This window comes from Bos mutus, chromosome 20, assembly GCF_027580195.1.
Source record: "Bos mutus isolate GX-2022 chromosome 20, NWIPB_WYAK_1.1, whole genome shotgun sequence".
Lineage (NCBI taxonomy): Eukaryota > Metazoa > Chordata > Mammalia > Artiodactyla > Bovidae > Bos > Bos mutus.
Window position 1 is genome coordinate 2967946 of NC_091636.1, and position 27596 is coordinate 2995541.

At 52.9% G+C, this 27596-nt stretch overlaps 2 protein-coding genes and 1 long non-coding RNA gene across 3 annotated transcripts in view; 1 reads left to right on the top strand and 2 right to left on the bottom strand.

Moving 5' to 3' along the window:
- Positions 1 to 19889, top strand: part of FGF18 (fibroblast growth factor 18) — a 36480-nt gene extending 16591 nt beyond the window's left edge. The window contains exons 4-5 of the mRNA XM_005905094.2: positions 11799 to 11905; positions 18785 to 19889. Of these exons, the coding sequence (XP_005905156.1) occupies positions 11799 to 11905; positions 18785 to 19051 (374 nt within the window). The 3' untranslated portion in view covers positions 19052 to 19889. The remainder of the gene's footprint in view (positions 1 to 11798; positions 11906 to 18784) is intronic.
- On the bottom strand, positions 9165 to 9613 carry LOC102286984 (small ribosomal subunit protein uS8-like). Its single transcript, XM_070357817.1, has one exon. It carries the CDS (start codon positions 9596 to 9598, stop codon positions 9206 to 9208), a length of 393 nt encoding a protein of 130 aa, XP_070213918.1. The 5' UTR covers positions 9599 to 9613; the 3' UTR covers positions 9165 to 9205.
- Positions 12347 to 13487, bottom strand: LOC138984172 (uncharacterized). Its single transcript, XR_011461427.1, has 3 exons — positions 13263 to 13487; positions 12623 to 12762; positions 12347 to 12542 (listed from the first exon to the last, which is right to left on the bottom strand). It is a non-coding gene; the product is annotated as an uncharacterized lncRNA (long non-coding RNA).
- Positions 19890 to 27596: the final 7707 nt, after the last annotated feature.

Here is a 27596-nt window from a genome sequence, read left to right on the forward strand (position 1 = left end):
AGGCTCTGCCTGCCCGCCGGTCCCTGCCCATTGCAGTCAAGACATGACAACAAGACAAATAATTTCTTGGATCTCTTTATCTTGGACACCATTTATTCTCCCTGTGCCCCGGGGCAGGACTGACCTCGTGGTGGGCCCGAGTCTGGCAGCTGCGCTGTCACTGGGGGCTGGGCTGGCCGGCCGGGCTGGGCCGTGCTGGGCTCCGGCTCCTCCAGGCCAGCTGCCTCCTCCCTCTCCTGCCCCATCGCTCGTTACTGCCTCGTCTCCCTCCTCTCTCTTCCCCCTGCTTCCTTTCTCGGTCTGGCTGCTTCTCCTTTCATCTGGCATCTCTGTCTCTTGAGTCCACCCCCCTCCCCCTGGCTGCTCCTGTCCATCACTCTGTCTCCCCCATCCCCACCATTTCAGGCTCTCTCCCTGCTTCCCTCCCTCTGACCAGGGTCCTCGCCCTCCTCCCCACCTCTCCCAGGCCCTCTGCTGGCCGCCTCTCTGCAGCCTCGGCTCTCTGCTCCCCCCCACTCTGTGGACGCCTGGCTGTGCTGGGCAGACCCAGGTGCTGGTTTTCCCTGGGATCTGCCGTCCAGTTGCTGCCAGGGAAGGGGCAGCTGGCTGGCTGGGGCGGGAGGGAGGTGTCCTCCTGGGGAGTCCCCGGAGTTCTCTCTGGCCCCTCCAGGCTGGGAGAGTACAGGGGGGTCAGACTCTGGTCTGAGCCATCTGTCCAGGCTCTGAGATCGGGGTCCGGAGCTCGGGAGGGAGAGGAGGTAGGCAATGGCCGGCCCCTCTCTCCAGAAGCCACTTGCCCTCTTGTTTCCTCCGCCTGAACCTGAGGCTCAGTGGTCTCACCAGTGTGGCCTGAGCATCTGTGGGGCTCAGCGGTCTCCCTTCTGTGCATTACAAGGGATGGACTCGCCTCGCCTCTTAAACATTCGTGTGCACCCGAATCGCTGAGAGGTCTTGTTGAAAGGCTCGTGTTGATGTGGAGGGTCTGGCCTGAACTCTGGGTGTCTGACAAGTAGCCTGGAGGTGCTGGGGGGCCACACCTGGTGCACACAGGGCCTTGCCCATCCTGGCTTCTCCTCCAGCTCCACAAAGTCTAGATTTAATGATTCTGTCAAGGAACATGTTTATCACTCCTGCAGTCTCCCAGCACCCAGGGCAGCAAGGGGCCTTGCTGGCCGCCGAGACTGCTCCATTTAAATGTCGCATTAGTAACGCAGATGAGGGGCTGGGACCCCATCTGTGAGCCCTGAGAGAGGAAGTGAGACAATGGAGCCAATTGAGGCTTCCAATCTAGATAATCAATACAAATATTATTGGGAGGGTGATTTATGTGGCCAGGTCGAGGAGGAGGATGGGGCTACATTAGCCTGTCCTGCCTGTGGGGGAGGGGTAGCCAGTGGTCCTCAGTCAGGCTAGGCGGCCCAGGATGTCACAGAACCTGCTCTCTCCTCCTCAGGGCTCCGTCCAGCTGAAAGGATGGTGTCTTCTGAGACTTGCATTCATACACAGTTAGAATAGAGTCTGGGAGTTCCAGCAAACACCAATTATAAACAATCCCTATAAATGCGTGGAATCTGGGATCCCTGCAGACCCTCGGAATCTCAGATTGGAGTCTCTGAAACACTCAGAATCTCAGATTCGATGGCATCCTGAGGTGCTAGACCCCTTAGGCAGGTCAAGACGCTGGCCTCCCTTTGCGTGGACGCCTACCCCAGAGCTCTTGGGCAGCTTTACCACAGTGAGCAGTCTTTGGTGAAATCCTCACAGATGACCCGGGCTTCTACACCAGGCTGTTCTGCAGGAGGGTCTCCCCATGGCTCCCTGAAACTCTCCCAGAGCACCGGAGGCCCCAAGCGTGGCTGTTCCAGGAATGCGGGGCTTTCATAGCTTTGGGTTCCGCTCTGGAGGGAGAAGTATGTGGGCCGGGGGCTAGTGACATAGGTCGTGTGGTGACGCCTGGCCAGCCAGGAACTGGGCAAGCGCCGTCCTGCCCACCTAGGGTTATTGTGTCAGTCCCAACCCTTCCTGCCTTTGGTCCTGGTCACCTCAGTCCGGCCAGTCGTCAGGAGACAGGACCCCTGGGTTCTAGTGGCAGCTCTGTCACTGAGCAGCCTCCAGTGCCCGGGGCAAGCATGTCTGGCTGGCTCTGGGCTGAGTTCCTTCACCAGCCAAGCAAAGATGAGAAGGCCCCGCTGCCTCCAAGGTCGATGCCCTTAAGCTGGAACGTGGAGGCGTCAAGGCACACTAGCTGCAGGAAGCAGGACTGCTGGGTGGTGCGACCTGAGACTTCGCAGAGGAGCACCCGGGGTCAGCTGAGCCAGCCCGCAGGGAAGGGTAGGAGCCCCAGCGTTGGTTACGGTGGTATAGGAGCCACTCTGCTTCTGTAAGGCTTGTGGTTGCCTACTTTCCTGTGATAAAGGTGGCTTTTCCACCTGATTAAGAAAAAACACCTCAAACGCCCAAGTTTTCTTTTTTAAAATTTGTTTTTAATTGGAGGTTAATTGCTTTACAATAGTGTGTTGGTGTCTGCCATACATCACCACGAATCAGCCGTAGGCTTTGCAGGAGGCCAGACTCCCAGGACAGACAGTACTCAGAGCAGCCCTGAGAAGGCCTCTGGAGGGCCTGTGAAAGCCAGGGAGGTGGTCTTCTGAGAGGGTGAGCATGTGGACTCTGGAATCGGAGGGAACTGGAATCTCAGCGCCACCACTTAGGAGCTGGAGGCCTTAGGTGGGAGTAAGCCTTTCTGAGCCCATTTATTCTTTTGTAAAATGGGGTTGTTGAAATGAAAGGGTATCTTCTGCTCAAAGATGTCACAATTATTTAAGCCAGAACACTCAGTATGGTTGTCTGGGGGCAGGGGGATGCCGTTGTGGGCTCGGGTGAAGGCTCCCCTCCGGGGAACGGTTCATGGGCTTCCGGAAGGGGTGCTGCCTCTCTCCCCTCAGTGGGCCCTGGCATGTCTGCTGCAGATAGAAGAGGCTCCCGCAGTGTGGCTCCAAGCAGCAGCGGGGGCTGGCCGTGCTCTGCTGGTTGTCTCAGGTGGAAGCGTATTTGGACCCTTCTGTTGGGTGTGGTCTGGTCTCTCGGTTCACACCTGGGCCCCTCCCTCACTTGGGTGGCAGTACGGCCGTGAGTGAGACTACCTGGTCTTAGCCTTCAACGAGCTCCAAAGCCCCTGCTCCTTCCTAGGGGCTCTAAGAGCCGGGGCCTCTTGCTCTCTGTGTCCCTCAGGCCCTTCCCACCCCCTCCCTGCATTGCAGGGTGGCAGAGGGCAGGGCATGGAGTTGGTACGCTGTGGATTGGTTCCAGCTTGGCATGGATCAGTGCTTCCAGCTGTGTCACCGCTGCCCAGGGTCACGGGGGCTCAGCCTGCTCAGCACGGGTTCTGCCCCACTGGGCAGCCTTCCTGAGTTCCCCTACTCCCCTCCAAGAATGTGAGCTCCTTGAAAGCAGTGACCTTTCTTCCTGTCCTCGTGTCTACTACATGGCCTGGCAGAAAGCAGGCCCCCTTTAAAGGTTCCTGGATGAGTGACTAAAATAATTACGGGGCAGCACAGAGCCCAGTCAGGGGCTGACATGCGTGACTCATCTGGGAAAGCATGTGGGGTCTTGCAGGACTTTTGCCGAGTGGGTGATGGAAGTGGGCGGGGGCCCTCTGGTCCCCGTTTCCCTCCTCCTGGTACCTGCTGCAGGGCTGGGCTTGAGCGAGGATCCAGGTCCTTTGGCCTGGCTGGTGTGGGCAAGGCAGCAGTGACCCCCTTCTCTCTGAGTTTGACACCTCATAGTCCATTCTCCATACTGTGGTCCAAAATGTGAGCCTCGGTCACTCATTCAAAGGTGGTCATGTTGTTTAGAAATCCACACCCTCAGCAGGAAGGCCTGACCTGGCTCCTCCCTGACCGCAGGCTCCATCACCCCAGTCCTTGCTGGCTCCGCTCCAGCCCCAGCTTCCTGCTGCCCCTCGCATGTGCCACGCGTGTCTGCATTTAAGGGCCTTTGCTGGGCCCTCAGCCTGGGGCTGCCCTTCTTCCAGATGTTCCCATGGCGTTTGCTCCCTCACCTCGTTCATTCAGTCGTCACCTTATCAGAGAATTCCTGTCTGTGTCCTCGTGTGCCTGTATTTCTCTTCCTAGCACTTATTGCTGCCTGTGGTTCTGCTGCGTGTGTAGTTATTCGCTCTCCATGTCCCCTGCTCCAGTGCACACTCTGAGGCCAGGTGGCTTCTGTCTACTGTCCTCACTGTATCCCCTTGCGCAGTGAAACTGTGTTAGTCGCTCCGTCATGTCAGACTCTTTGCAACCCCATGGACTGTAGCCCGCCAGGCTCCTCTGTCCATGGGATTCTCCAGGCAAGAATACTGGAGTGGGTTGCCATTTCCTTCTCCAGGGGATCTTCCCGACCCAGGAATGGAAGCCACGTCTCCCACATTGCAGGCGGATGCTTTACCACAGACCCACCTGGGAAGCATCCCCCTTGCACACAGCCAACCACAAACCAGTGTGCAATACATGTTTGAGCCAGTGAGTGCATGGGTGACCCGTGAGCCTCCAGGAGTGTGGATGAGACCACTCCTCTGGGGCAAGCGCCTGGCACAGTGTAGGTACTTGGGGAATCGGTGGTCCCCTCATTCTCCTCTCCTGTCCTCCCTTCCAGCCAGCCTTGCATCTTGCAGCCAGGATACCATGAGCAACAGAACCAGCTTTTCTGAGAGATGTTCCCAGCTGGAAGGAGCATTAATATATCCGTCTAATACCCCTGCCCTCTGAGCTTATGTCCCACGACTTCTGTCCTCAGTGAGGAGTGGCCACCCACACCTTGGTGACTCTGCATCTCAACCAGCCACATGAGAGCTACAGCTAGGATTAAATATAGCTCCTGATCGATCCTATTGATTCTCTCCCTCTTCCTTTCTGGCAAACCCACATGGCCTGCGAGCCTCCTTGGGTGACTTTAGGAGAAGGGGAGCCATGGGCACCTTTGGAGAAAAACCATAACGTGTGTGCGTGTGTGCGCGCGTGTGTGTGTGTGAATAGCGATACTGAAACCTCTCCAGAGAGGAATCCTTCCTCCTGCCCCGCTTCTTTCCCTTCCCCTCCACCTGGTTCAGAGGGGAGGAAGGGGGTACTGGTTCAGTGTGACCTCCCAGCGCCTTCTGTGGCAAGGATGTTTCCTTGCCGGAGGGTGATTCCTGGAGAGGGGCCCGTGGCACCTGCCCTGGCACTGCAGCAGCCAGCGGCGGCGGGTCAACCTGTGCAGGCCCGGGGGCGCTGCTCTGCCCAGCCTCTCATCGGCTCCCGGCTCCCTGCTTGCTTTCTCAGGTCTTGGAGGTTTAACTCTGAAACCTGTGGGAGAGGGGGAAGGAAACCAAGTCTCCTGCCTGGTGTCCTCCAGTTACATTTTTCTGGGTCTCCTGTGTCCCTCTGTGTATGTCTCTCTGGATCTCTGTCTTTCCCTGCTGTTTCCAACCCTTCCAAACAAAAGGCTTCCAAAAGAGGTCCTGGATCGCCCGCAGGGAAGCCCAGCTGGGAAATCACTCTGGAATCAGTCAATCCATCCACCTACCAAAGTCACTTCTCATCTCTCTGCCGTCGCCAGCCTGCCTGGTGTCTGTCTGCTCTGCCTGAATCAGAATTTCTCTGTCTGTGTCAGACCAGCTCCGGAGTTACTCTGCCTGTGTTCAAATCCTGGTCCTACTGAATGACTTTGGCAAGTAACCTCTGAAGCTCTGCTCAGAGCCTCAGTTTCTTCATCAGTAAAATGGGTGTAATAGTTCCTACCTCATAAGGTTGTTGTGAGGATCTAATGAGACTTTCCATATTCAGACTCTAAGCACAGTGCCTGATGGATGGTAAATGCTCAAATAAGTATTAGCTTTTTAAAACCATCATTGTTACTCCATGCATTTCAACAAAACTGGGAGAAAAAGACAGCTTTTTGTTTTTTTTTTAATAGAAAGGGCTTTCTCTCCAGCTCCTTTTTATTCCACTTTCTCTTTTTCCTTTTCTGCGTTCCTATCTGGATGCTGGAGAAGGGATTGGGCTCTTCAAGCTCCTGGCCTGTATGGGCAGGCGCTGGGCTCCTGCTCTGAGCCGAGACTGACTCTGTGGCCTCCTCTGCAGGAGAGATCCCTCAGTCGCTTGGCTCCTGGCGCATACAGACTCTCCTTCTGGTCAGAATGAGGTCAGAAGCCATTTGCTGCCTCTCTGGCTGTGGCTTGAACCCAGACTTGGGTGCTCCTATGGGCCATCTCCCAGAATCAGCTAGAAGCTATCTTCCTCAGGGTGACTGCTGGTACCCTTCCCTGCCTCGAGGTCATTTGGAAATGGAGCTGCCGAGGGATGGGCCCCAACCTTTGGCTCTTTGGGCGTCTCGACCCACAGACTTCTGCCCCAGGAAGGTGAAGTCAAGGCAGAGACCCTCCTTGTTCGTTCACTAACTTCCCCAGGAAAGGGACTGCCATGGAGGAAAAGTTTGACCTAAGGGGGAGACAGGCTAAGACCCAGACTTCTAGGTTAGCCTGCCTGGGTTTTAACTCCACCACTGTGTGATCTTGGGGCTCCATTTTCTCACCTGTAAAATGGGGAAATAAAAAAAATAGTTCTAATCTCCTGGGATTGTCATAAGGACTGAGATAACGTGTATAGGGTAGAATGGTGACCAACATCTGATAGGCTGTAAATAAATATAAGTTACCGTTGCTTCCCAGAGGGGCAGTACTGAAAGGAAGTCATCTAGTCCTGGCCCAGAGAGGGATAGGACGTTCTCCCTTTGTCAAAATATCTGATAGTAACTCTGAGGCTGGGGGTGGGTTAGTGGGGGAGCTCAGAGTTCTAGTGAGAGGCAGGAGTAACACTGGTGGGGAGCAGAGTTGCTAAAGGCATTGATCGTGGGATCAGACACTGAATTTGAACTTCTACTCTGCTTTTACCAGCTGTATGCCCTTGAGCAAGTCTCTTTACCACCCTGAATCTTGTTTGCTTTAACTTTTAAATGGCATTATGCATACTTGGGGCTTCCCTGGGGCCCAGATGGTAAAGAATCTGCTTGCACTGCACAGGACCTGAGATGTCACCTCCTTCCCTGGTCACACCACCCTCCCAGTCCAGCTCCTGCCATCCCCTGCTCCATTCTCCTCCAAGCTCTCCTCCAAGTGGTCTCCTCATATTTGCTACCTTTTCTGTGTCTGTCTCTGTCCACCAGAAGGTAAGCTCCATGAGGGCAGGCCCTTACCAGTCTCATCCACCACTGTGGTTTCCGGCACCTAGCCTACACTTGGCTTATGGTAAATGACCAATAAGTTAACTTTAGTAAGTATATAAAGGGCTTGATGAGGTAAGTATGAATAGTGTGTGAGAGTGTTAGTCGCTCAGTCATGTCTGGCTTTTTGTGACCCCATGGACTGTAGCCTCCTCTCTGAGGAGGTGACCTCTGAGTTGAGATGTCAATCTAGGAGATGAGGAGCCGCTGTGGGAAACTCTGGGCAAAGCGATCACCAGGCAGAAGGCCCTGAGGCAGGAGTGTGCTGGGTGAGTCAGAGCAGGAGGAGCAAGGAGGCTTTTGTGGCTGGAGGACTGTGAGGGAGAGTGGGAGACGGGGGCGGACAGTAGCGGCCAGACCGGGTGCCTCTTAGGGGTCCCCTTGCAGAGTCTGGATTGTTAGTGAGGTGGCACAGTGGTGAAGAATCCGCCTGGCAATGCGAGAGACACGGTTTTGATCCCTGGGTCGGGAAGAGCCCCTGGAGGAGGAAATGACAATCCATTCTAGTATTCTTGCCTGGAAAATCCCATGGAGAGAGGAGCCTGGTGGGCTGCAGTCCCTGGGGCTGCAAAGAGTGGGACACGACTGAGCACGCACGCATGGAGTTCCATAGGAGGCTTTAGCAGGGGAGAGGCACAGTTCTCTGTGCATTTTGTAAGTATCCTTCTGGCTGATCTGTAGAGGAGAGACTGCTGGGGGCAAGCGTAGCAGAGAGTGGAGGAGGGGATGCCAGGCTGGTGAGTGGCAAGATGATATCATTGATGCCTCCTGCCTGGCCTGGGACCGACCTGAGAATCAAACTGAGTGGAGACGAGTTTTCTGGCTCCTGAGAGGTGCGTCTTGTGGGCTTAGGTCTTGGGTCATGAGACGGGGAAGTGTGATGCTGAGGACCAGGCAGGCTCTGGGGCAAACCTGGTCTGGGTGGGTGGAGTCTCTCTTTCTCTTTTTCTGAGAACTGCTGCTGCTATTACTCCCCAAAGACTTTACATAATCTTGGCCCGGCTCCCTCCTCATTATGTCATGTGCTGAGTGGAGTCTAGGTCACTCCGTGGCTTGCTACGGTCGGGGAAGAACAGACTTCTGGCTCCCCAGGGCGCAGCGGCTGGTGCAGACCATCCCCTTGCTGGGGTGGGGGCAGCTGGGCTGGCGGGGGTGGGGTGCCATCCAGCCCCAGCCCCAGGCCCCTGGATGGCTCACGCAGAGGCCAGGGCTTCCTCAGATGGGCTGTGGCTAATGAGAAGCGGGGGCTGTGTTTTAAGCCAAGTCTCCCTGGAGCTGGGGGCCCTCCTCTGGGACCCAGGCCCCAACAGGAAGAGAGCCAGCCAGACTGGATGTCAGCCCGCCCCCACCCCCCCAACCTGGGAAGGGTTGCTTCTCTGAACCTCAGTTTCCTACCCTGTAAAAGGGGGATGAAGGTACCTAACCTTACGGGGGATGTGTGACTTTGGCAGGGTCACAGGGGAGTTGGATCCAGGGTGCAGAGGTGTTCTGAAGACAGGGCCCCAGGCTGGAGCCGGGAGAGGGCAGACAGAGTCCTCTCGGATGTGCTTGGGGCTGCCTGGCCTCAGCCCTGTGGCCTCACCCGCTTTTTATGATTTCCAATCCCTACCCCTCTCCAATCCCAGAGACAATCAGAACAGTCAGGCCCCACTCCTATTGCATAGGTAAGGAAACTAGGGGCTCAGATAGGTGTGTGGCTTACTCCAGGTCACCCCTCCAGGATGGTAAGGCTCTGTAAATCCCTGCCTAGGGCATTTTCTGATGCACTCACAGTGTGGGGTACCGGAGACCCTGGAGGATGCTGAGAAAGTTCAGGACAGAAGGCCTGCCTTGGGGAAGCAAGTTCTGCTTCCCCTGTGCCCTTTTATACATACCAGATTTCTTTTTTTTTTTTTTTTAAGGAAGCATCAGAGTCCTCTGAGGCATTTTATTTGTATGTATTACATCCCTAGAAAAAGAATCCAAGGATTTTCCCTCCTGTATGTTTTCGTCTTGCTTCTTCATGGTCCATGATGCCAGCTGAGGTTGTCAGTACAATGAAACCAAACTGACGGGATGGGAGCAGGTTATTCTGCCATTTTTCTAGATCTTTGAGTTGCACATCAAATCTAGGGCTGATCACTCCACAATTATTTAGCCTGCCTGTGAGGTTCACAACAATTTTCCCAGCCCTGTGATCATCAATGATTTCAAATTCGCCAATGTAACCATGCTTCATCATCACTGTTAGAAACCTGACGATGACTTTGGAGCACGGCCTAATAAGGACCCGGCGTTTGCCTCTCTTTTCGGTATTGTTGATACTCTTGAGAGCATCGGCCAGGACATTCATGCGCACCATTCTGGTGGCACGGAAAGATGGCGGAAAGAGCCATACCAGATTTCTTTTCCACTACTTTTTGGGGTTTTTTTTTGGGTAAATGGGTTTATTTTGCAGTTATCAAAAAACTTAAGGAACAGTTACTGAGTTTCTCCTACCCAGCCTCTGAGAACAGCATCATTTTATTTAACCCTCACATTGGCTGTTAAAGATGAGGGGTAACCACCCCCATTTTACAGATTAAGAAACTGAGGCCCAGGGTCACACACTGGCAAGTGGAGCTAGGGAGTCCTATCCATACATGTGCATTTCAAAGCTCTCACCTTTCCCCTTACACACGCTGCCTTTGTCAGAAGCTCCTGGGGGTCGGGGACTCTCCTGACCCCTAACAACCCCCATCCCAGGTGGGGCCTGAGTTTGTGAGGAGATGCTGAAAGCAAGTCTCAGAAGTGCTGTGGTGATTGACCCTTGGTTCCCAGGGACTAAGCTAACAAGAGAGTTACAGGGAGTTTGGATTTAGGGAAGCAGGGAGCATGAAGAGTGTTCACTAATATTCTCAACTCAGTGTTTACTAGGGATGGGGGAAGGTAGAGAGAAGAATGTGCCCCCACCTTTGTTCCTAGAATTACTAAATTCTTGTTAGATCTTTAAATTTTATGTAAATTCTTCTTTTTTTCCTTGGAAAGGTGGGTATCACATTTTAATTAGTAGTGGTGTCAAAGGAGGGCTAGATTAATTATTGGAAATCCTGAGTTCCAGATGGTTTTAATTTTCACAGCAGGGCACCAGGGTATATATTTAAAAATTTTTTTTATTAAAATCATACCTCTTGTATTTTAGGGGCACTGAGGTACACTGTTTGTGGCTCCAAGGATACTGTATTTAGAACTATGATTTTGTTATGGAGAAGCAAGTCCCTTGTCACTGAAATTAAAATTTTGTGGGTGAGGGAGGGGCAGGTGTTGGGAAGCAAAGGGTCAGGGGAGGGAGGGTGAGAATAGGGAGTCAGAGGCAAAGAAGGGGGATGGAGGTGGTAGGGAAATCCAGGCTCTGGGATTCAAATTCAGAGAGGGCATGTGACCTGCCAAAGTCACACAGCATCCTACCAGGGAGAAAATGTGAAGTGGCCAAGGGACAGGGAGGGGTCTTACAGTATGCCTAATCAAGAGACAGTCACCCTTCGGCCACTAGATGTTCTTGTTCAGTCAGGCTTTGGGGGTCAGCTCTGACTACCCCATCCAGGATCATCTGGACACCCCATGTTTTTGTGGAGTATGGGGATTTAACATGAGGTCTCCCATTCCAGACCAGAGGGTACTGGGTTCTGATTGGGACTTCCGGGCTCCTGAGAGTTAGTTATCCTTTAGCCTTGGTGGCCTTTTTTTTCCTATCCACACTGTGTGGCATGTGACATGTGGGATCTTAGTTCCCCAACCAGGGATTGAACCCGTAGCCCCCTCATTGGAAGCATGGAGTGTTAACCACCGAACCGCTAGGGAAGTCCCCAAGTCTTAATGGCTTTGACTGAGGAAAGTGAAATATTATATTGATAGCCTCCTTTCCCTGGGGCCTTGAATTACCCTTTCCAGACGTTTCCCCATTTCAAGTGGCCAGGGCACTCCCTCTCTCATATCCCCATCAGGAAGGGGACACCCAGATGCTTGCCCTGGAGGAAGGGGCTTCTGACCTAAATTTTGGAGGAAGTAGCTTAGCATTCCACAAGGCAAGACGCATGTGTATGTATTGTGTGTGTGTGTGTGTGTGTGTGTGTGTGTGCGCGCGTGCACGTGCACATTGTAATGCCTGTGTGAGCTCATAGGCATCTGAATGTCTGACCCTTCAGTCCAGAGACTGCTCTTCTTTGGGGTTATTTGTGTGGTTGTGTGTCCTGAATTGGGGAAGGGAATTGAGGGGCAGGGGAAGGTGGGTGAGGAGGGCAGGAGAAGTCACACTGGTATTTAGCACCAGGAGCGATCTGGGTCCCCAGTGGAGTCCAGAGAGTCCAGAAGTTGGGAACAGGTGTCAGAGAGCCTTTCTCCCTGCCTGAGGGGCACATGCTCCAGAGAGACCTGTGGGAAGCACCCCCCGCCCCCATACTTGATTCTGGGGGCAGTGGGAGGTCCAAGGGCAAGGTCAGGGTCAGGGGTCATGTTGCTGAGTCTCCAGGCCAGCCACTGCCCTGGTAAAAAAATGTGTCTTGTTCTCCTTCTGCCTTTCGAAGCCCAGCTCCTAGTGGAGACAGATACCTTCGGTAGTCAAGTCCGGATCAAGGGCAAGGAGACGGAGTTCTACCTGTGTATGAACCGGAAAGGCAAGCTTGTGGGGAAGGTAAGTGGTGGTCTGGGACTTGGGTGGGTCCCCCAGCAACCCAGGGCAGCTGGAGCAGTGCCTCCTGGGCCCCATCAGCCCTAAACGGGAAAGAGGTCCCATGAATGTGTATGTGTGTGTGAGACAGAGATTCCCATTGTGAGATCTCTTCATCACCCCCACTTCTCTGTCCCCTCACCTGTAGCCTGCCAGATTGCGGCTGTGACTTTGGGGAGCACATGGGGCCCCGATCTCTCCTAGTGGACGTGGAGCTCTGGCTTGCTTGGCAGTGGGAGAGCCCCCAGGGGGTCTGAGGCTCCCAGTCTGAATGTACCTGACGTCTGGCAGCAGGGAACCAGCGGGCCAGGGCCTGGGGCTGCAGCGCTGTTTTAATAATCACAGGGGGTTTATGACTCCCCACAGCCACACCTCTGGAACCCAGCAGCCTCTTCGGCCTTGTGATTCTAGCATTTCAGAAAGGTTTTATTACTTTGGAACAGGCATGTAACATATTAGGGCGGGGGTAGGATATGGGTGGGGTGGACCCACGTGCCAGGGATTCTGAGCCTCCACTGATGCTGCATTTTGATGCTGCTGCCCCTTTTGGCCGGAGTGTCCTTGTTTGTGAAGTTCACACACTTGCTTCCTTTGGGTGCTCCTGTGGAAGGTGTTACAGGCAGTAGCTCTATAGTGGATTCATGCTCCAAGTTCCCTTCTCTCTGCAGGGACCCTACTCACCCCCTGTCCAACTTGTATAATGAGGGGGTGGCTTCTGCTGGTCAGTTGGAGTGGAGGGTAGAGGGTAGACCCAGATTCCAAAGAGGATGGCTTCTTCTCCTTGAGGCAAGGCCCTCTGTGACGACCTGCATTTATTACACCTTGTTAGGGTGGGGGAAGGAAGCATGACTTCAGTTTCTGTTTAAGCCATGGCTTTGACTCCCAGAATCCCCCAATTCTTATCCCTCTTCCCCCCTCCCCTCCATATCCTGGGGAGAGGATGACAGGCCAGAGACCTGAGCCAGGAGAGTGTCTCTGATTATTTGTTAATAACAAGGGTACCAATAGCCTCTGTTAATTGAGCACCTACTTTCTGCCAGGCACTAAGCAAAAAATGCTTCAAAATAATACCATAAGGTGGGTCGGGGAAGAACAGACTTCCACCATTCCCATTTCATAGATGAAAAAGCTGAGGCTTGGCCGTGTCCGGGCACTCTTCCCAGGTCACGGGCTAGAGCTTGGCGGGCTTCAAAGCCCAATTTAGAAGGCAAGGATTCCAGCTGGAGCTTCTCAAAGAGCAACAGAATAGTAATCCGTAGCGCGCCCCGGGATGCCTAGGAGTGGTTTTAATTAGTGATTCACTTTCCGCGGACTCACTCACCGCGTCTGTCCGCGGCCGGCCAGCGAGGGGTCCGGGGCAGGGGCGGCAGGCGGGCCGGGCGCCGGGTCCCCTGGCCTGGCTGTGCGTTTCCCGCGGCGGCGCGGCCAGCCCCGCGTCGGGCGCTTTGTTCTCCTGCCCGCCTGGGCCGCCTCCCAGGCCGAACCTGCTTGCAGTTGTGGGCTCGCCTTTCTCCCCTCACCCCCTTTTTCCCCCTGTTTAAAGGAGGGGCCGTGCCCAGTGCCCGCGTGCCCCTCCCTCCCCGTCTGCGTGGTTCCCGGCATCTTGACCCCAGGAGGGCCGTCCTGGGGTCAAAAGAACAGCCCCGTCCCCTCGGACCGCTGCCCGCCGCCCGCCCGCCCGCCCGCCGGCTGGCCGCTGAGTCACCGCTTCCACAGGAGCCGGCTCCGATTTCCTGCCCCCTCGCCCTCTCTCCCGTCATTAATATTGGGGACGGTTCAGCTGGCGGCGAGGCCCGCCCCGCGCTCCACTTCCCTCCACCCTTGCTACAGGCAAGGTGTCCCTCCACCTTGCTGCAGGGTCCACCCCCCCACCCCCACCCCCAAGTTTCCCCTCCCGGCTCCCGGGCTGGCCACGGAGGCTCCACGGGCGTCCGGCTACCCATCCACCTATCCCGACTCGGCCGGGCGGGTCCCCCTCTTGGCCCCTACCCAGCCCAGCGCCCACTCTCTGGGTCCTGCAGTTGGGAGCCCCGGGTCCTTGGCTGGCAGTTCTGTCACAGGTCGGCAGCCGATCAGACCCCGACCTGGGGTTACTCTTGATGGCTGGTCTGTGTCTGGTCCTGCCCTAACTCCTGCCTCTGTTCTGCCCTCGTACCTTCTCCAGAATAGTGCTCCTCCGCTGCCTCAGGCTCCACCTCCAGGCCTTTCCCCTCTGCCCACTCTCAGCTTTTTCTAAAGCTCGCCGCTCCTCTCCACCGGCAGCTCAACCAGAACCAGTCCTCAGGCCCTCACCTTCTACCCAAGAAAGGCTACACTCCTTGGAGAGAGCCTGCCTGCCCTCGTGTTGCTATGTCCCAGACACACGGCACTGCCAGCCTCCACTCCTTGGATGCGGCCTTCAGGCTGTGTGCATGCGGTTCCCTCTGCCAGGACACCCTTTCCCTCGACCATCCACCCTGAGTCTTGGCTCCTCCCTTCATGATCTCTGGCTTCCCTGACTGCCCAGTCAGCACACCCACCCTGGAGCCCACGGCTACTCACACAGCCCTGTCTCTGCAGTCTGCTCACCTGGGTTGGCACTGGCTGTTTTCCTGCTTGCATCCCCCACCAGGCTAATGGCTCTGAGGGCCAATTCTGGATCCATCCATCATGCTTCTTATACCTGCTCAAAGGATACCAAAGAAACAGAAATGTGGTGCTTACCTTTTGAGAATTGACTCAACCTACAGCCAGAATTAGCCACGTCAGGCCTGGGAATCTTAAGTGCTGTGACCACACTGAGCCTCAGTGTCCTCTCCTGTAAAATGGGAAGATAATCCTGACACTGAGTAGGCACTTACTTGTTAAACATGAGCTACATTCCCCTTGAAAGTCAGGTTCTTCACCTGTGGGAACACTTGACCTCAGTTCAGGCTCTGGCTCCTTTGGCTCAACAGGATAGCTTACTTGGATGGCTTTGACCCTGGGTGTCAATCTTCTACGTATCTGGCCACAGCTGGACACATCACTGAACCCCCAAGAGAGCCTCTGCTGATGCTCCAGACCCTTGGCCTTGCTCCTCTCTGCTGCATCGTACTGATCGCATGCCAGAGCTCTTCTCCCAAGCCCCTGAGAGAGAAGAAGCCCCCTTGTCCTTGCCACCTCTCTGGACCCCACCTCCACCTGACCCAGGAGATAGTACTTCCTTTCATTCCATAAAAGAGTTGTTGAATGTCAAGCACTATGTGCTAAGCAGTTGTTCCCCATCTCTGGAGATTCAACCCAGGTGGATTTTTCTCATCTGTCTCCTCCTGTGTGATCATTGGTGTGTCCCCTTTGGGGCAACATGGGGCCCCAAACCCATTCAGAGCAGGGGGTCCCTTGTACACTGCATGTTTATGAAGACTGCTTTGGTTGAATGTGACTGAAACCTAATTCAAAATGCCTTTAAGCAAAAGTCTTGTTTTTTTTTTTTTGTCTAGGTCACTAAAAACATCCAGGGGGTAGTTCTGATTTCAAGGAAGACTAGATCTAGGGGCCAAGTGATGTCATCAGGATTCAGTCTTCAGATCAAACAGAAGGAATAGGACTCCAGTTTGGAAAGAAGGAGGTTGGAGGTGGTAGATTTCCAGAGATGATCAAATTCTACTAAATCACCAAGGTTCTGGGATGGGCTGTTCCGTTACTCTCTAAATATTGGTGATCTGCCTTGCCTGAACCAATTGAGTCAGCATTTTGGGGGGTGAGGCCCATGCACATGTGTTTTTTAAAAAATCTCTGCAGGCCATAAGCAGGGTCATAGAGGTGGTGAGGAGAAAGGCAAGGGTCAGGCTCCAGGGTGGCCTACCTGTGAGCTTCTTATCCACGGAGTCTGAGTTCAGGTGGGAACTCGTGATGGTTATAGGGCCTATGGCTCCTCCCAAGGGCTCCTGACCTCTGGGGTGTCAGAACCTCAGCCTGAACCCCAGATCCTCAACCCAGGCAAGAGCATATGTGCCAGGCCCTGTGCTGGCCCTTGAACCTCCAATCACTGCTTCCTGAGCATGGCAGCTCTGTGGTCCTGGGGGACCTGAGGTGTTTTGATGGGCAGCACCCACTCTTCCATACCCTTTCTCCCATGGGCCTGTCTGGGATTAGACAGCAGAGAAGTGAGCTGCAGTGGCAAGTGCAGCTTCAAATCCTGGCTTTGCCGCCTAACAGCTCCATGATCTTGGGAAAGCCATTCTTGTGTATTTGAATTGTTTTCTCCTACCAGGTAGTCTCCCTTGGCAAGTTAAGAGGATTAAATGAGACAGTGGATGTGGAAATATGTGGGCTCTAGTTGGCAATCAGTAAATGCTGAATGAATGAGTAGATGGATGAGTAGGGACACCAAGGTGGGCAGGCTGAGAGCTTGGGCCCTCACTGTTCTCAGCACATCCCCCAGGAGGGGCCTCTCACAACTCACAGCTGCCTCTGGGACATTCGTAAGGGATCCAGGAGGCAGAGTCCATTTTCTTTTGGAGGAAAACCAATTAATGTGTCACTCCCTCCATCTGTGTCCCAGCAGAACTCTCATCCATTTAACCACAAATTCTCCAGGTGCCCCTGTCCTGGGCTAAGACCTATGTCGAAGCCATGAGAGCAAGCGAGAAGCAGTCTTGACCTCCTGAAGCTCCTGGGCTGATGAGGAGCAGGCAGATACAGAACTACTCTGTTGGGCAGGCAGGAGAAGGAGTGGGTGTGGAGGGGATTCAGAAGATGGAGTATGTGAGTTGAATAAAGCATGCTGCTAAATGGGAGAAAGGAATGGCAACCCTCTCCAGTATTCTTGCCTGGAAAATCCCATGGACAGAGCAGCCTGGTAGGCTACATGGGGTCGCAAAGAGTTGGACACAACTGAGCAACGAACACACACAATGCTCAAATGGAGTCTTGAAGGAAGAGGAGGAAATACCCAGGGAGCTAGACGGCAGTCAGGGAAGGCTTCCTGGAGGAGGTGGTTACTGAACTGACTCTTGAATGTTGAAAGCAGTTTTCTAGGCAGATATTCTAAGATGGGGAACCAGCCATGGTATAGGCTTTATTCAGTTTTCTCTGACTGTTCCATCAAAACCATCCAAGGGACCTGGATTCAAGTTGGATAGGCAGCTTCTAGAATTATCCATGGGGAGCCCAGAGCCCACTCCTTTTTATCTCCCTTGCACATATGCCCCAGCTTCCCTCACAATAGGCCCTCTCTGCTCACTCAACCCATAATGTCCTCTGGGTCCTGCGTGCTTCTCCCAGGCCCACCCCCTGTATACTCTGCAGCCTCCTCGAAAGATCTCTCCTCCAGAGAATGTTTTCTTACCCTGCCTGTCCCTTTCTGCAAAGTTCAGCACTTTGTCTGCAGGGCCCAAGCTTGCCCTCCGCTCAAAGGTGAACGTTCCTGGAAGCTCCAGCCCGTTTTCCACTTCAAACAAAAGGCTGGAACTTGCACCTCAGTCTCCACACACAGCCAGACCGCTGGGCTTCCAACTTGGCTGGGCACCCGTCTGTAACGAGGAGTGGGCCCGGCCTAAATTTGGAGATGTTAGTTGGAAACTCGAGTGCTGCTAATTCAGGCCTTCCAACTCTGTGTGTTTCCCACTCTGCCACACCGAGCAATTCGGCTTTTTCAAGGAGGAGATTCAAAGTCCGCTTTCCACCACCTTTTGTTCAGATCCAAGGAGGGAGGTCAGACCTTCGGAACCACCTGCTCTTCAGAAATAATGTGAAAAGTTCCTACTGTGTGCCTGGCTCATTTATAAGCATCATTCCTCATAACATCTCTATGACGCAGGAGTCATTTTCCGTGTTTGGTCTAGGCAAGGAATCCAAAGTTTAGAGAATGAAATTAACTAGCCTGAGGTCACATAAGGAAGTGTGAGTTGATTCAGCGTCTGACTATGAATCTAGTGCTCCTTGCCTGGCATAGTCTCCCAGGGAGTTCACCTGGGACCCTAAAATCTTAGAACCATGGGTATAGGCTTTGAAGTTTGGTCATGCCAAAGCCCTTATTTTCAGAGGCTTCCACCCCTCTTCACAACAAACATTAAGATGTACCACATTAAATGTAATTTATGTTTAACTCTGTAACAGTGGAGTTGAATGGCTGTTGAGTAGGCAGTTAACTTGGTCCCCGGTTTCGTGCACATGAGTTGGGACTTCTTTCTGTTGCATGTGATAGAACACAGTCTCAACTGTTTTAAAGGAAATGAGATATTATTGGCCCACATAACAGTGAGGTAACTTGAGCTTCAGATATAGCTGGGTAGGTCCAAAAACTGAAAGATGTGAGGAGGACTTGGTTTCTTTCATTCTCTTCCTCTTGGCTTTCTTCCTCCAAGCTGACCTTGTTGTTAGGCAGCATTTCCCCTCATGGGGGTACAGTGACTGCCTTTGCTTCAGCCTTACCTATTTCCCAAGTTTAAACTGGCCTATGTTTGGGGGGATTATTTATAACAGGATCTTGAGGGCTGCTGATTGGATGACTCAGGCCATGTGCTGTGCTCTGCACCAATCACAGGAAATTATATTTTGATTGGTCAGATCTGAATCTTTTGTTCTAGTAGAGCTGAGGTGGAAGCCCCTGGCTCCATCGTGGGAGTGGAAAAGAAAGGGATCCCTGAATGGTAATGGGAGGCTGGTACCTAATTGGTGAGCAGGGAAGGATGCAGGGGCCGCCAAGTCAAGTCCACTCTAGGGATCCGGGGAGTGAAACTGCTGAGGCCAATGCCTGGGGCCAGGCCCTTTCTACTTTGCCGTCTCAAGCCTTGGCCCCCGTCCCTGCCTTCTCTACACAGCTCTGCCCCTTGCATCTGCCCTTCCTCTCTCACCTGCTCCTTCCCTCTCTTCCTGCAGCCTGATGGCACCAGCAAAGAGTGTGTGTTCATTGAGAAGGTCCTGGAGAACAACTACACAGCCCTGATGTCGGCCAAGTACTCCGGCTGGTACGTGGGCTTCACCAAGAAGGGGCGGCCGCGGAAGGGCCCCAAGACCCGCGAGAACCAGCAGGATGTGCACTTCATGAAACGCTACCCCAAGGGACAGGCCGAACTGCAGAAGCCCTTCAAGTACACCACGGTGACCAAGCGGTCCCGGCGGATCCGCCCCACGCACCCCGGCTAGGCGGCCCTGCCGCGCCCCCCCAGGCCGCCCCAGCCCACACTCACACTCACGGAGAACTGCAATCAGAGGAATATTTTTACATGAAAAATAAGGAAGAATTTCTATTTTTGTACATTGTGTTTAAGAGAAGACAAAAACTGAACCAAAATTCTTGGGGGAAGGGGAGCGATAAGGATTTTATTGTTGACTTGAAACCCGCTGACAAAAGACTCACGCCAAGGGACTGTTGTCAATGCACAGGTGCTTGTGTCTCTCTAGGAACAGACAACTCGAAACTCGTCCCCAGAGGAGGACTTGAATGAGGAAAACGACACTCTGAGAAACCAAAGTCCTTTTTCCCAAAGGTTCTTAAAGCAAAAAAAAAAAAAAAAAAAAAGGCAAAAACACAAAAAAGAAAAACAAAGAGAAAGTAGTGTTCCCCCCACCCAGCCAACTCCCCCTCTTTCCCAATCCCCTGTCCCTGCCCCAGAGTCCAACAAAAATCGCTCTCTGGTTTGCAGTCATTTATTTATTGTCCGCTGCAAGCTGCCCTGAGACACCGCGCAGGGAAGGCGTGCCCCTCAGAATTCTCGGCGCCTCGACTTTCGACGACAGACGGCCTCGTCCAATCACGGTGACCCTGCATTACTCACAGTTCTGGAGGATGCTGCTATCGACCTTCCGTGACTCACGTGACCTAGTACACCAATGAATAAGGGAATATTTTAAAACCAGCTATATTATATATATTATATATATATAAGCTATTTATTTCACCTCTCTGTATATTGCAGTTTCATGAACCAAGTATTACTGCCTCAACAATTAAAAACAATTGACAAATTATTTAAAAAATCAAGAGGCGAGTGGTGGCCGGGGGCAGGGCTCAGGTGCCCTTCCATGTTTGTTCTTGGTCTGAGGTCGTTGGGCTGAGAGCTGGGGCCTTGCTCATTCATTTATCATTCATTCATTCCACACGGCCGTGCTCCAGGCACTGGTCTAAGCACTGAGGATGCAGCCTTAAACAAAGCAGATGGTAACCCTTGCTTCCAGAAAGATTACATTCTAGTGAGTCATGATTCAGTGGTTGACTCAGTCATACGTTCACATACATGTGCTCTCACGCACATTTATGTCCCAAGGGTATTCAAGGCCTTGTTGTTGTTCAGGCACTAAGTCATGTTGGACTCTTTGCGACCCATGGACTGCAGCATGCCAGACTTCCCTGTCCTTCCCTGTCTCCCAGAGTTTGTGCAAACTCATGACCATTGAATTGGTGATGCCATTCAACCATCTCATCCTCTGTCACCCCCTTCTCCTCCTGCCCTCAATCTTCCCCAGCATCAGGGTCTTTTTTCAAGGCCCTGGGGATTTATAAAAAAACATAAAAAAATCACAGCCTGCTGGTAACTTCACTTACAGTAATTCTCTTGATAGCAATGATTCATTGCTTCATGCATTGATTAATTGAATCACTGATTCAACATATATTTATTAAACCCTTACTAAGTGCCAGCCACTCTTAGGTACTGAGAATTCATCAAAACAGATCCAAAAAAAAAAAAAAAAAAAATCATGAATATGCAGTAAGGCTTATTGATTGAGTCATTTGGGGAGCTGACCCCTGGGTTTTGCCAGGCACAGACTAAACAAGGCACGGGTGGTCCCTACTCTCCTTTCGGTGGTGGAGGGGGTCAGATGCCCAGGTTGGGAGGGGACCTGGTGTTTCTTCCGCAGACCCTCACGGGCTGGAGCGTGAGGAGTGTGTCTGGCCTAAGAAACCTCTGGGGACTTTGGCTTCAAGGTCTTTTTTCCCCAGGGCCTGCCCTAGGATGTGGGGGAGAGGCCGCCTTGGTCCTGGGGTGGAAAGTGGATTGGGCTTCAGGTTGACTGAGGGTCTCTTCTAGGGTCCTGCTGCTGTCACCTGCCTCCGTTGAAAATGCCCCTTGCCAGGAACGGCCAGAAGAGGTCCCCAGTGAGGCCCTACGGAGAGGGCAGGGGCAGGGGCAGGGGGTGAGGTGGGTGCGGGGAGCACCACCTGCAGAGGCCTCCTGGACAGAGGGAGCCAGGCTTCTTTTAGCTCCCTCTGTGACCCCCTCAGAACTCAGGCCAAACACCGCTCTTGGTTCTGTCTCTTCACCCCTGCGCCCTCGCCTTCCTGCCCTTCACAGTGCATCTTCCTGAGGGCTTTGTGAAGCCCTTTCAGGGGCCTTATCGCACTGTGACTTCAGGATGATTTGTGAGGAAGGGACTATCATTATCCTCAGGGTACGGGTGAGGAGACTCAGAGAAGTTTAGCTGCTTTCCCAAGGTCACAGAATAAGAGGTGGAGTGGGTATCCAAACCCTAGACACTCTTCGATTGCAGTACTTGCTACTTGGTGAGAGCTTACTGGATGTCAGACCCCCTGCTGGGTGCTTCGTGTCCACTTCCCTGGCATCCAGCAAAATCTTGTGTTGGACAATTGGACTGATGAACAGACTGGGGCTCAGAGAGAACTCTTGACATGCCCAAGGCCTCCGTGAGCAAGTGATGAATCTGAGATCCTTGATGATGATAATGGTGACTGTGGTGGTCATTTATTGGGCACCTATTATGTGCCAGTTCCCTTCACCCTCTACTATTTTATTTCACTGAAGCCATAACCCTGTGAGTTGAACATGTCCTGTCTTTTGTGTCGGAAGTTTCAGAGAAGTGAAATGACCTGCCCAAAGCAATCCAAGCTAGAAAATAGTGCCATGGGTATTCAATCAGTCCATTGAATCAATCACTCATGCATCTGATAAATACATACTGTTTACTGTGAGCCAGATGCTGTCTCAGGGTCTGGAGATACCGTAGTTAGCTGAGCAGAGTCCCCGCCTCACAGAGCTTACGGTCCCTTGGGGGAAGATACAGCAAACTGAATAAATATAAACGATTTCAGGTGATAGTAAAACATAAGGAAAAAGAGAATAGGGTGAGGAGATAGATGTGATGGAGCTGCTATTTTAGATAGAAAGGAAAGGGAAGGGAAGGTCTCTGGCGGAGGAGTCCCGTGCAGGCACCGAGGGTAAGAACGAGCCAGGCAGAGGCAACAGAGAGGGCTCAGGGCTAGAAGCCTGTCAGGGAAATAATTTGAGGGGCCCGTGGGCTCATTGCAGAATCAATGGAGGGGAGAAGCTGAGTGTTGCAGGGGCTAAACCACCACTCCTTCCCTGGTGGCTCAGCAATGAAGAATCTACCTGCCAATGCAGGAGACCTGGGTTCGATCTCTAGGTTGGGAAGATCCCACTCCAGTATTCTTGCCTGGGAAATCCCATGGACAGAGGAGTCTGGTGGACTGCAGGTCACAAAAGAGTCGGACATGACTCAGCAACTGAACAGCAACAACAAAACCGCCCCTTGGGCTTTTTTATTTGGCGTGAGATGGGGAGCGACGTGTGATGTGTCTGACACTGTCAAGGGTCTGCTCTGGCTCCTGTGTGGGGAAGGACAGGCAGACTGCAGCCAGGGGTGCCTGAGGCCAGGATGACCCTGCACTGCACTGCCTTCTGCTGCTGACTGTGGCCTGCCTCCCCCCAAGCGCATCCTTCTGCTGCTGACTGTGGCCTGTCTGCCCTCCCAGCGCATCCTCAGGCCTCCATCCTCATCCCACAGGCTGCCCACACCACCCACATCCACCAACTTGCCTTGACTCCATCCCAGTTGCCCAGGGCTGGTGGTGATTTCCCCTCCTTAGTCCTCCAGAGACTTGGAGGATCTGGAGCCCTGGATTGAGTCACACCCCCTGTCTGGGCCTGACTTTGGAAGATGCAGACAGAGATTTCTGGATATTTCCCGAGCTGTGAGAAACATGCTAATCAGTGCAGAGGGCTGCTGAGAAGATTCCTCAGCCAAAGAGGATGTCTTAGGATGCTTCCCTGAGGAAAGCGTTGAATGAGTATTTCCACAGTCCAGCTGCACAGAGCCCACCACTTCTGAGTAATAATAACCACCACTTCTGAAGCATCGTCTATGTACCAAGCACGAGCTTATTGAATCTACCCAACCAGCCTTTGGGGTGGGCATTTTTAGCCTCACTTTATAAAGCAGGCTCAGAGAGGTGAAGTCACTTGCCTGAGGGCACACAGACAGTGAGTAGAGGAGCTAGGATTTGAACCCAGGGCCATCTGTTTCTATGGTTTGATGACAGCCTGAGTGGCTGGAGCACTCTCCTCTCAGCTCCCTGATCCTGCCTGGGTGTCCATCATCTTCCAGCTCCCAGAGGGTGGAGGCAGATATAAACAACATTTCCAGGTGCCTAATGACAGCCTGTCCCTGGCCCTCTGGATCCTCCCCAGGATGCCAGTGTCCCAGAGGTCACGAGGGTGGGGGACCTAAGGTACCAGAGTTGGTTTTCACTTGGCTACTTTGCCAGCTGTGTGATCCTGGGCATGTCATGTCTTCCATGAGCAGTGTCCTTCATTAATCCAACCGTTCTTACCTGGCAGGGCCCATGTGATGTTCAAAAGAGATAGGAGAGCAAATAATTGGGGATTATTCCTGTAATAAGAGCTGGAAGGCACCCATGCAAGTGCTTTATCCTCAGTCTTTTCTCTCTGTCTCTCTTCAGCCTCATCACCACTGTTTTTCCCTTTGGTCAAGACCCAGGGAATATGTGGGATCTTAGTTCCCTGACCGGGAATCAAACCTGTGCCCCCAGTGGAAGGATGGAGTTTTAACCACTGAACCGTCTGCAAAGTCCCAACCTCATCACTTTAGAGAGGAAAGAACCATGACTCAGGCAGAGGAAGTGACTTGCTCCAGAGCACCCAACAAGTTAATGAGAGAGCCCATTAGAATAGTGATGATGCTGATGGTGAACCTCATGAGTTGTAGCAAAGGGACGTGAGTCAGAGCTCTTCCAGGGAGCTTGACGCTCAAGGGCTCCTTCAGTGGCCAGTCAGGTCCCCCTTAGCATCCTTTCAAAATTTGCTTCTCTGACCCAGAGAAGAAGAGGGCAGAAGGAAAGGGCTGAGGTCTCTTGATCCCAGACCCTCACCCTCTGGTCCTCACCCCTCCAGTGGTACTGTGCACCTGAGCACCAGAAGTGAATACAGATGGACCCTTGCCTGGTGTTTCAGGAGGCCGGTAGGGGCAGTAACAGTGGGCTCAGTCCCCACATAGGGAGGGAAGCGGGTTTGGGGATGGCAGTGTGCTCTCTGCCTGCCGGCCCCACCCTTTGATTTTTGTTGTTGTTCAGTCTCTGAAGTCATGTCCAGCTCTTTGCAACCCCATGGATGTAGCACACCAGGCTCCTCTGTCCTCCACTGTCTCCCAGAGTTTGCTCAAATTCATGCCCATTGAGTCGGTGATGCTATCTTAACCATCCCATCCTCTGCTGCCCTCTTCTCCTTTTGCCTTCAATCTTTTCCTAGCATCAGGGTCTTTTCCAGTGAGTCAGCTCTTTGCATCAGGTGGCCAAAGTATTGGAGCTTCAGCTTTAGCATCAGTCCTTCCAATGAATATTCAGGACTGATTTCCTTTAGGATTGACTGGTTTGATCTTGTTGCAGTCCAAGGGACAGTCAAGAGTCCTCTCCAGCATCACCATTTGAACGCATCAGTTCTTTGGTGCTCAGCTTTCTGTATGGTCCAACTCTCCATCCATGCATGACTGCTGGAAAAACCACGCTAGGCATTGTTTGGATTCAGTCTCCTCCCCCTGTGGCCACCCCTCCCCTGACTACTGGGATGGGAGGGGGAAGTGATGTCTGTCAGGCACCTACTCTGGACCAGTGCTTATGATCACAGTGACGTGCACACAGACTGTTCAGGATGGTTCCTGGTGCAGAGTAAGCTCTTGGTACCTTAGCTGTTACTATCATCACATTTGACTGGCACAAAGACCTTGCAAGACAGATATTAGGAGGCCCCTTTTGTAGATAGGGAAACTGAGGCCCCTAGAAAAATGCCATTGGCCTCAAGTTTAATGGTAGAAAGTGACAGAGCCAGATTTGAATCCAGGCTTCTCTGTTCCTACTTTCCACTTCCCCACCATTCCTCCTCTCCTTGCTTTTGTTGGGGATGGAGAGGGGAATAAGGCACCAAAACTTGGGGCAAGAAAAGTAAAGTGTTCCTACTGGGTGAGTGGGGACGACATGAACACAGGAGAGGCTGGGTCTGGAGTCTTCCTGCCGCCCAGGTGGGCTGAGGAGGGGGCAGGGGGTGAAGCCCCAGCTGAGCACAGGAATGAGATGCTCTCCTGACTACCTGTCCAGGATGGAGCCTAACAAACCTGGGTTAGGATGCTGGGGGCTCGAAAGCCCGTGAACAGGCAGAGCCCTTCCTGCACAGCCCCAAGATTGGGGCTTCCAAAGAAACAGTAGTGAGTCTAATGCCAAAGATGTGAAGGCTGCCCCCCAACCATGCAATTAGCAGTGGGTCTGTTACAAGCATTAGGTGAGGAGTTGGGGACCAGACGGCGGCGAGGCTCACCCTTGCCACCCTGCCCCGGGACAGCCTGGCCCCTGGCTGAAACTCCCAGCTCTGGCAAGGAGAGGAGACGGCAGGTAGCCTGCTGGTGACTGGCCTCCTGCAGAGTGGGCCAGTAATGAACCAGGCATTCCTCCCCTCCTGAGGGCAGCTTCACGGACCTAATGAGCACCTGTAAGAATTTCTCCCCAGCTCCTCCACTCAGTGAATATTCCAATCTACCAGACTGACCACTGCAGCTGCAGGCCCCACTGTGGCCCCTAGGGTGGATCAGAGGTGCTGCTGATTTTAAATGACTCTCATAGACTGATGTTTCAATCATATGGGGCTGATTGTCACCTACTGATCACCAATATTGATCACCTATTGATTACCCCAATTCTCTTAAGTCTCATCCGAGTCCTCTGAGATAGTTAATTTTATCTGCTTCCTACAGATGAGAAAACTGAGACCCTGAGAAGGTCAAGGTCAGGAAGTCAAAGCTTGGTTAAGGTCATCCATCAGACTGCTGGAATCCTGCACATGACTCTTGTTACCATATAACAGTCCCCCAGGGAGCTGGTCTTAACCTGTTCTATCCACAGACAGCAAATCAAAGAGGCAAAGTGACATGCTCAAAGTCACTCAGTTATTAAGCAGTGAAGCCAGGGTTTGAAAGTAGGTCCACTGGGTTTTAGAATCTTACCTCTCTCTCCTGCTGAATCTCTACTTCTGTCTCTGTGTTATTCTGGGTTCTTTGGCTAGAACTGACAGAAACACATGAAATCTGACTTAAGCTTATAAGGAAATTTCTTGGCTGGTGTAACAGAAAAATGCACAGGGACTGGCTTCAGGTAAAGCTGGTGCTCAGTCTCCTTTCCCAGTTTCTGCAACGTTGGCTTCATTCTCAAGAAGATTTTTCCTGTAGTTACTTATATCTAATTGGCTTAATGACTTCAGGGAAGAGGGAACATACCTTTTTGTGTGTGCGCATGCTCAGTCACTCAGTCATGTCTGACTCTTTGCTACCCTATTGACTGTAGCCCTCCAGGCCCCTCAGTCCATGGGGTTCGCCAGGCGAAAATACTGGAGTCGGTTGCCACGTCCCCCTCCAGGTTCTTCTCCCTGCTTCACTCCAGCCCTTCCAGTCCACACAGTAACCAGGGATCGAACTCTGCATCTCCTCCGTTGCAGGCAGGTTCTTTACCGCTGAGCCACCTGGGAAGCCCTACCTTTTTCAGGGGCTTTGTAAAAGTCCCAGGGTTGATTCTGGATCAGTTCTCTCTCTTGCATGTTCTTGAACCAACCACTGTGATCAGGGAGAGAGAATATTTGAGTGACAAGGTCTAGTCATGGGCAAGTCCTTGGACCTGGGGTGGGGAAGCCATCGGCCAGTTCTATCAACAGTATCATCTGAAAGGAGCAGAGGGGTGGTTTCCCAAAGGAATATGGAAATGTTGTTATTAATATCAGAAGAAAGGGGCAAAAGCAAGAACGGTTTGCTCCAGTGTTCTCTGTTTGGGTGTGCATCAGAGTCCGCAGAAGGGCTTGTTCAGCCAGTCTTCACCCCTACGTGTTCTGCTGTGAGAGGTGCGGGGTAGGCCCAAGAACGGGCAAGTTCCCAGCTGGCACTGCTGCTGGTCTTGGAGCTGCACTTAGGGAATCACTGGTCTGCACCTTTCTCTTACCCTCGCTCTGATCCCGTCTTATCCGAGTGCGTAAGGGCGTGTGTACCCATCCAGGCCTTCAGAATGGGGATGTATACAACTGTGCTATGTGAAGGCTTTCTGAGAGGCCCATGGGTACAATAATCTTATGGGAATCAACTCTCCCAGGTGGAGCTAGTGGTAAACAACCCACCTACCAATGCAGAGATGGAGGAAGTGAAGGTTCGATCCCTGAGTTGGCATCTCCCCTGGAGGAGGAAATGGCAACCCGCTCCAGTATTCTTGCCTGGAGAATCCCTGGACAGAGGAGCCTGGCGGGCTACAGTCCATGGGGTCGCACAGAGTCAGACACGACTGACGCAGCTTAGCACACACAACACGCAACTTTCCCAAGTGCTCTTTCCTAAACTGATCTGCCGGAGAACTTCCCCACGGTCCCTGGCTCCCTTCCTGCCCCTCCTCAAC

Bases quoted from the DNA above. Each gene is read 5' to 3' on its own strand.
- LOC102286984 (XM_070357817.1), bottom strand. From the start codon at position 9,598: ATGGTGCGCATGAATGTCCTGGCCGATGCTCTCAAGAGTATCAACAAT.